Source organism: Vigna radiata, chromosome 8 (assembly GCF_000741045.1).
Source record: "Vigna radiata var. radiata cultivar VC1973A chromosome 8, Vradiata_ver6, whole genome shotgun sequence".
Lineage (NCBI taxonomy): Eukaryota > Viridiplantae > Streptophyta > Magnoliopsida > Fabales > Fabaceae > Vigna > Vigna radiata.
The window spans coordinates 8,650,685-8,659,711 of NC_028358.1; the positions used below are offsets into that span (position 1 = coordinate 8,650,685).

Here is a 9,027-nt window from a genome sequence, read left to right on the forward strand (position 1 = left end):
TTCATCGCAAATCCTTCCACGCAAATCACTGCAAGTGAACGCGTGATTCGTTTCAATTCATCGCTTCTGAATATGCGTGAATAGTAGTTCACCCTGAAATGAACACAACCTTAGATATCAATATCTAGTGAATATCTTATGTTTAATTTAATTTCTATATCTTTTACATTCAATTAAATTTTAATTTTTTTAAAAAGATTAAATAATATTTTTCGTCGATTAAATTAGTAATTAAACATAATATTTTTAACCATAATATTATCAAATAACATAATACAGATCTAATATGGAAAAATAATTCAAAAAAAAATTAATTAAATCGATTTTTTTTTTTAAAAAGATTTAATTAAAAAATTAAGAAATGAAAATGAATAAAAACAATAAATATATAGGACAAAATAATATTTAATTTTTTTAAAATCTATCTATTATGTAATTCCATATCAAATGTCAAGTCCTATTGGCTCTGTCGTACTAGGTGCTTCTGTTGTCCACGTGATACCCGATCTCATTAAATTTTCAGACTATTGGTTGAAGACAGGTCACACAGGCATTAAATCAATTTGTCAGGCAATTATCGCTCACATAATTTATATTTTAAAAAAATTAAGAAGTATACTTTTAGTATAATTTAAATTTAAAATACTTATCACAATAACCTACTAATATGTAAAATAACAAATAAAGCTCACTACAATATAATTTTATTTTTTTATATATGGTTGTATAAAATAAAGTTTTCAATAACAATGTAAACACATAAAAAAGAAGTGCAGAATAGAAGGAATTTTGTATGACAATGCTGATCACGCTATGGTCAAATTTATTTTCTTGAAAATTGTATTTATTTAAAAAAAGAACACATGTTATCAAATTTATTATAACTCATGGAACTTGTTTGCCAACTCAGACACCTTATTTGACAACTCACACACGCCTCGTTTGACTTGTTAGATTTTGTTGATGATTAATGAAATCTTTTTCCAAGATTAATTTTGTTTTAGATGATAATATTTTAATAATATTTTTTAATAATATTTTAATATTATTTATGTATTATTTTGTTATTAGTTCATTGTAATTTTTATGATTATTATTGATTGTAAAATAATTTTAAACCAATCACAATAATACATACACAATATTAAAATATTTTAAAATATATTTTTAATGTGTCATTATCCTTCGTTTTATAATTAACAAAATGTTACGGTTTGTATATATATGACATTTATAAAGTTGCAATCCCAAATAATAATTTTCCGTGATAAACGTTACCATGCACATGCTATTAGCAACTATTTATATAATTATATCAAATATTTGACTACGGAAAATATAACATACAAAAGATTAGCAATCATCGTGTACACATGAAAGTAATAACGAGGTAATGAAACTTTTATCGTACAATCAAGTGTCAAATAGGAGTTTGCATTGGGATTGGGTATCTTTTTTTTATTTAAAATTAAGTAAAAATTTTGAAGGATTTTTTAAATGTTAATATATTTAATTTTTAAATTTGAATGTGAAATTAAAATTTACTCATATTTTAAATTTTTTTAAATTTTAATGTTTAAAATTTTTAAAAAATACTTTAGTTTAATTAACACAAGTTTTATATATATATATATATATATATATATATATATATATATATATATATATATATATATATATATTAAATAACTCTTTTATAGGTATTAAATGATTTTTTAAACTGGCATTAGTTTAAAGATATGAAACGATATATACAACTTATATATTAACTCAAACGTCATTTGACTTTGACATATAAATTTTTTTTAACACATTAAAAAATATATTTAAGGTAATGTATTAATATTTTAATATCCACATGGCTGAATGGTGGGAATGGTAGAGATTTGGAGTTGAATATTTTTATTATTACATGATATGATGGGAGCATGTGTGGCTCATGTGACTTGATTTGGGTCATGAAGTATATAAAATTGATTATATAGTCATTGAAATGAGATCTGTTACACCGGCTGGTAACATGGGTTATTGCTCCCGCAACTACTCGCATTAAGTCTAACATTTCTTGAACTACAAATTTCCATATCGCAGGAGCCCCACTTCTTTCCCTATATTTTCATACTGGATAATAATATTTAAACAATATTTTTTAATAATATTTGAGTATCATCTACGTGTTATTTTGTGATTAGTTTTATAATAATGTTTATGATTAGGATAATGATACTTAAACAATGTTTTTGATAACATTTGAATATAATCTACGTGTGATTATGTAATTGGTCCAAAATTATTTCACAATCAATAATAATAATCATAAATATCACCATGGATCAATCACAGAATGACATGTATGATGTTTAAATATTGTCAAAAAAATATTGTCTAATTATCATTATCCTTATAATTATTATTATTGACTGTGAAGTAATTTTGAACCAATGACATGTTAAAAATGTTATCAGTAATATCATTATCCTTTCATATGAGTATATTTGGAGTATAATTTAAACAGAGAAAGAAACAACAACTTTGCATCTTAATAAATGTTATTTATATTTCATGATTTTTTATCACACGTATAGATAACTCTAGAATATTCTACTCTTATATTTATTTCTATAAATACTATATTTAGTCATTAAAATGTTGCTGTCCTTATAATTGTGAGAAATTCTATTTTAATCCCTTAAAATATATTACCTTTTTTGGGTAAGTTAAAAGAGTCTGTTATGCACATTAGAAGTGAAACTTGAAAAGATTATTTATTTTTTACTAAGACATATTTCAATGATAAAACCATAATAGAGATAGAGTGTTAAGGTGATAATAGATTAATTATACGTAGTTATTGACTTTAACCACGTAGGATTTAAGGTTATAACATTCATCCTTTGTAGGAAAAAAATACTTATTCCTATGACATTTGTTAACTTATAAAAATTAATACATGCATACATATATAATGAATTCATTTTTGGAAATATTGTCAATCCATTTTCATTTTAACTAATTATAAATGTGAGTATGAATAATATTTGAATTTTTTGAATTAAGTATGAAAATTGAGACATGTTTTTATTCCCAAATTCATCTTACTATTTGTCACTAAATGTTTTAAATTAATAAAACATATTTAATTTATTATGTAATTTAAAAACTTATGTTAACTTTGTTTTAATACTTAGTTTCATAATTTATTTATAAGACATATTTTTTGTTTAATTGTTTTTATAATTATTTATCTTTTATTCAATTTTTATCTGATATTCTTATTTTCTATTTTTATAATTATAGTTTTATCTTGATATTAAATATTAAAAAAATAAAATATAGATTTTTTATATTTAATATTTGATAATGTAAGGTTTTTCAATTATTATTTGTAAATAAACTATTTAATTAATATTTTAAAAAATAAAACAATTAATAGGGTATAGGTGAGTTAGATGTGAAAGAAACAAGAAATAAAATTATATCTATTAAATACAAAGATGAAGATTAGGAGAAACTTTTATTTTGAAGATAAATTCACTTTTACTTTAATCTTGAAATAATTATATGCCTACCTATTCCACCCAATTATCACCTACAACTCATTAAATTTTATTACTTAACGAATACTCAACAAGTCTAAAATGAACAAGTAGTAATTAGCTTTAATTTTACTGAGAATTCATATAAGAATATTAAAATCCCATATAAGGGCTTGTTTCTCTACATCCAAAAATTCTACATCATCTAAATATTTCAACACAAAAGATGCATAATTTAAAATTCTCATCTCTTAACCTACTAAAACATTTTTCAAGAAAAATAAAATGGAATGGAGTCCAAAAAATCCAAACAATCTTAAATATAATAGTATATTATATAAAATATTATTTATTAAATAATATTTATAAAAATGCATTACTAAAATGGATTAAACCTTGCGAGGTATTATTCGGAAATTTTAATTTCTTAAACCCTAACTTTTAAAAGATTCTCTTAAACTAAACAGGATTAGTGGGATCGGATCTAATTTTTAGATTGAATCGGATTAGGTATAAGAATGATTTAAAAAAAATATGTTAGTTCGATAATTCTTAATAAATATACAACTGTATACTTTTGTTTATATAAATATAAAAAATATATTTATATGTATATAATATGAGTAGTTATCAAATAGTTGTAAATGAGTCGAGAATATACTAGTAGTTATTATCAAACCTAACATGTGTACTACTATTATTGTATGAAGGTTAGGTACCTGCTACCCTCGTAAAAAACGTGTATGGGCTGAAAAGACGTCACATTTTTAAAACATTGCTTTGAAAAATTATACTGCATTAAATAATGAATAAAACAGTGACAAAAAAACAAAAAAGACGTCAAAATTTATTTAGTTTTAAACTGAAATATAAAATGTGTACACAATCAAAATATTAAAAACACATAATTTCATAAAATAAAAGACTAAAGATTTCTATTTTAGAGTGGGAATGATTTGAATAATGAGAAATATTCTTTTACATATATAATTTTTTCACATATAAAAAATTATTTTTATCGTCATTATAAATTTGTGTTGTGTCTTAAATAAATAAAAAAGGATGAGATGATTGTTGGAAGTCCCACATCGAGATAATACAAAATTATAATATATATAAGTGAGGTGCAAACCTCACCTTACAAAGTCGATTTTGTGGAATTGAGTTAGATTTTAAAACCCACTTTCTAATAACGATATTATAGACATCTATGAATTATGTTGAAAAGATGTGTGATTTTGTATTAAAAATAATGATATTCTTTTAATAATATTTTAATATTATATATGTCTCATTATGTAATTAATTTAAAATGATTTTATAATCAATAATAATCATAAAAACTAACATAATAATATTAAAATATTGTTAAAATATTATTATCTTTATAATAATGTATTCCGTTGCATGACATGTAATATTGAACGTACTAAATAGCGAGTCTCTTGATTCAATAATTGAAAAGCACGTCATAACCAAATCCAATTCATGGGCATAAAAAAAGAACCTGAATCTTAGTTACCTTGAACAAGTTAAGTTACCTTGTCAATGTTTTTTGTCTCTTATGGAAACCCGTCTCCACATGCACACAAAACCTCTCTTTACATGACTATTTCACTTTAAGGCTACACAAAGAACAACTAAAAAGGGCTTTGATGAAGAAGTAATACTTGATGTTTATGCATTTTTTCTTCTTTCCATTTTTGATGTGATATTATGGTACCAGCATGGACAGAATAAGACAAAGACAGATAAGAAATAGACATTTAACATTTCAAATTGAATTTGTATACTTCAATTTGTGAAAAATTATTGGTTCGAATTTTACCACATGATATATAATTAATGAAAATATTCTTTAACATAATTACATTTTTTATATTTATTTATACTATTTTTATTTAATTTAATTTCTTTTTCTTAAAAAATTACCAAATTTTATATTTTTAAGATCATTTTATTGTCGTATTATATGTTTCGTGGTATTATTGTTAAGGATAATGATATTTAGACAACATTTTTTTGATAACATTTGAACATTGATTACGTGTCAATCTATGATTGGTCGTAAATTACTCCATAATAGTGTTTATGATTATTATTATTGATTATGGAATAATTTACGACCAATCAATGATTGACACGTAATCAATGTTCAAATGTTGTAAAAAAAATGTTATCTAAATATCATTATCCGTTTGTTAATAATTAATTGTTTTGATAGATAAAAACTTGCGTAGACATAGTATAAAAATTAATGGAGATTAAAATAATAAGTGGAGACAGTGAAGGAACCAATAATTGAGCTCAATTTTCTCCTTAAAAAAAGGGGGAAAGATTAAATAAAAAAGACTGGAGGATCGGGAGGTAGGTAGTAGGTAGGTGATGAAGTCAATACATATATTCTAGTCCAACGTATCTCAGTGTATATTCAGCGCTCAAGGAAAAAACCAGAGAAACAAACAGAGAGGAACTCGAACAATGTCAGGAACCTCGAGGCCTCAGTTTGTTCTCTTCGGTTCTTCCATTGTTCAATTCGGTTTCTTCGGTGAAGGTTGGGCTGCCACTCTTGCTCACTTGTACGCTCGCAAGGTACTTTTTCTTCTTCTTCTTCTTCTTCTTCTTCTTCTTCTTCTTCTTCTTCTTCTTCTTCTTCTTCTTCTTCTTCTTCTTCTTCTTCTTCTTCNCTTCTTCTTCTTCTTCTTCTTCTTCTTCTTCTTCTTCTTCTTCTTCTTCTTCTTCTTCTTCTTCTTCTTCTTCTTCTTCTTCTTCTTCTTCTTCTTCTCAGAACAACTTATGCAAGAGTATCTGATGCATGCTGTCGAAGGGATTTTGAGTTCAGTTCAAACCTTCTCAGAAAGTTTCTTACTTTATGGTTATGTCACCTTTTCTTATGTAATGAAAAAATCACTTTTACGTGAAACTTCCTCGTTTTAACAACCCCTTTTGACACAGGCTGATATAATCAACCGAGGATATGCTGGTTGGAATACAAGGCGAGCTCTGCAGGTTCTGGACAAAGTTTTTCCCAAGGTATTCATCTTTTCACTGCTTCTGTTCAATACAGAATCTCCCTTTTGCTCATTGTACTTAGAAAATTGCTTTGGTATTGAGTACTCCCATCCTTGCTAAGACTGTGTGAACTCGTTGAATTCAGGATGCCCGTGTACAACCATCATTGGTCATCGTATACTTTGGTGGCAATGATTCTTCGTTTCCTGACCCATCAGGATTCGGTACTTCTGTGCCTCTCGAAGAATATCTCGAGAATATGAAAAAGATTATCAACCATCTCCAGGTTTTTTATTTTCTACCCTTTTCTTGTTATTCTCGCGTCACTGCAAAAGCTTGACCCATTTATGAACGATTGGCAGAGCCTCTCAGACACTACTCGCATTATTGTACTGAGTGCTCCTCCCATCGACGATGTAGCGCTTAACATACAATTCGCAAGAAGGTGATTCAAATTTTACTTTATGATTATAAGTTGTAATGGTGTTAGTTAGTTAGAATTGGACTAATTGTTGGAGTGAAACAGCAATGGGAAACCATCGAGGACGAACGAAACTTGTCGAGTGTATTCAGAGGCGTGTTTGGAACTGTGTCAGGATATGAATATCAAGGCGGTTGATCTATGGACTGCTCTTCAGAAAGTGGAAAAATGGCAAGAAGCTTGTTTTATGTAAGTATAGTCTATCTCATTGAAAATATGGATTTTGTTGTGTTAATGATGAGGAGGAGGATGAGGAAGAGTTGTTTTGGTTTTTCAGTGATGGAATTCATCTGTCACCTGTGGGAAACAAGGTTGTGTTCAAAGAGGTATTGAAGGTTCTGAAAGAGGCAGATTGGAAGCCTAGTCTGTACTGGAGATCGATGAAAAATGAGTTTGACGAAGATTCACCGTACGATCCATTTTTTGATGATGGAAGACCATACAATAATTTATCCAACTGGGTCCTCCCTGACAACGACTACTGGGATTAGAACTGTGTATCGTAATCTAGTGAATTGTTTGCAGAAGCCTTGAAATAAAAGTGCCATGATTGTTTGCTTGTGTACCATTAGAAAATGGAGGTGGAATTCTCCCTGCTTTCTCACTCTATGCATGTAATAAACTGTTGCTTGAATTTTTGCTCTGTTCTTTAATAAGTGGCCTTAAATAAAGTGCTGTATCTTCATTCTAATCTATCAAACCATGTGCTCTTTTACCAACTAAAATCATTAATATCATTAATACCACAACCACACAAGTATCTATCATATCAGATATATTTCTTCCACTCATTTTTCTCAACACATTTCACATAATCCTAACAAAAAATTTTAAGACTCATAATTTACGTTTTTCTTTTTATCTTATATTACTTTCAACTTTCTTATTAAAAATTTGGTTTAATACCGCTTTTTGTTCCTGGGAAGGTTTGTTCAATATGGTCCTACTTTTTTTTTTTCATAACAATTGATCTTACCTTTTGAAAAAACTGTTCAATTGAGTCTTTTTTATTCATAGTGGTTCCATATTAAAGTTTAAATTGTTTATTATAGTCCTTATTGTATACGATGATGACATGATTTTTAATGTAACATTATGTCAGGACTGTTAAAATAATATTTAGATAGGTGAATGCATGAAAGAACTTATTGACATCGTAACCAACACCGTTAGAAAATTGACGTCGTAATAAAAAAGGAGTCAATTGAACAGTTTTTTCAAAAAGTAAGATCAATTGTTACTAAAAAAAGGTAGGACCATATTGAACAAAACCTCCCAAACTAGAGACAAAAACGGTATTAATCCTAAAAATTTTAAGTAATATTTAAATTCTTAACATAAATAGTAATTTAAGATATGTGACTTCAATATATAATTTCTCTCATATTGATCAGAAATGCCAGTTAAGCTAGCTTAGACATCAGTGGTTAATAAACTGATGTAAAATTTTGCTCTACAAGACATATTATATTGTGTCGGTATCCCACACTAGATTTTAAATGCTAAGAATGTTAATTAGTTTATGAAACTACATAAAAAAAAGGAATTATATATCTCGAATTTATTATCATAAAGTATTTCTAAACTTCAGAAAATTTTAAATTTATTCCAAATGTACGTGTGTAAGGGAAAATTGATCAAATTATATCGATATTTTTTTTTTGTTAAATTTTAATATTTTTAATTGGAATCTTTCTTTTTCAAAACTTAAATTTCATTTAATTCAAGTCATCTTTACAATTTCTTTTACTGATATAAAAATGTTTAAAATTTCGTTTACGATTCAAAATTGATGCAATATATTTTTCTAAAAATATATTAAATTTAAATGATTTGATAAATTATATTATTCTTGAACAATTTAAATAAAATTTAGCATAAGTAAATATGATTAGATAAAAGAGAAATGATGTTTTGGTATTTTGACATTGATAACTTATTTTTAAGAGTAATATGATCATTACAAAAATTATACTTGTATTTGTAAGAAAAAATTAA

At 26.1% G+C, this 9,027-nt stretch overlaps 1 protein-coding gene across 1 annotated transcript; it reads left to right on the forward strand.

The window, feature by feature from the left end:
• Positions 1 to 5,945: 5,945 nt before the first annotated feature.
• LOC106770806 (GDSL esterase/lipase CPRD49) lies at positions 5,946 to 7,720 on the forward strand. Its single transcript, XM_014656615.2, has 6 exons — positions 5,946 to 6,128; positions 6,492 to 6,569; positions 6,694 to 6,834; positions 6,911 to 6,993; positions 7,075 to 7,218; positions 7,307 to 7,720. Exons 1-6 carry the CDS (start codon positions 6,018 to 6,020, stop codon positions 7,518 to 7,520), a joined length of 771 nt encoding a protein of 256 aa, XP_014512101.1. The 5' UTR covers positions 5,946 to 6,017; the 3' UTR covers positions 7,521 to 7,720.
• Positions 7,721 to 9,027: the final 1,307 nt, after the last annotated feature.

Coding starts and splice junctions, on each gene's coding strand:
- LOC106770806 (XM_014656615.2), top strand. CDS start 6,018: ATGTCAGGAACCTCGAGGCCTCAGTTTGTTCTCTTCGGTTCTTCCATT. Junction 6,129..6,491: donor CTCACTTGTACGCTCGCAAG/GTACTTTTTCTT, acceptor CTTTTGACACAG/GCTGATATAATCAACCGAGG. Junction 6,570..6,693: donor TGGACAAAGTTTTTCCCAAG/GTATTCATCTTT, acceptor CGTTGAATTCAG/GATGCCCGTGTACAACCATC.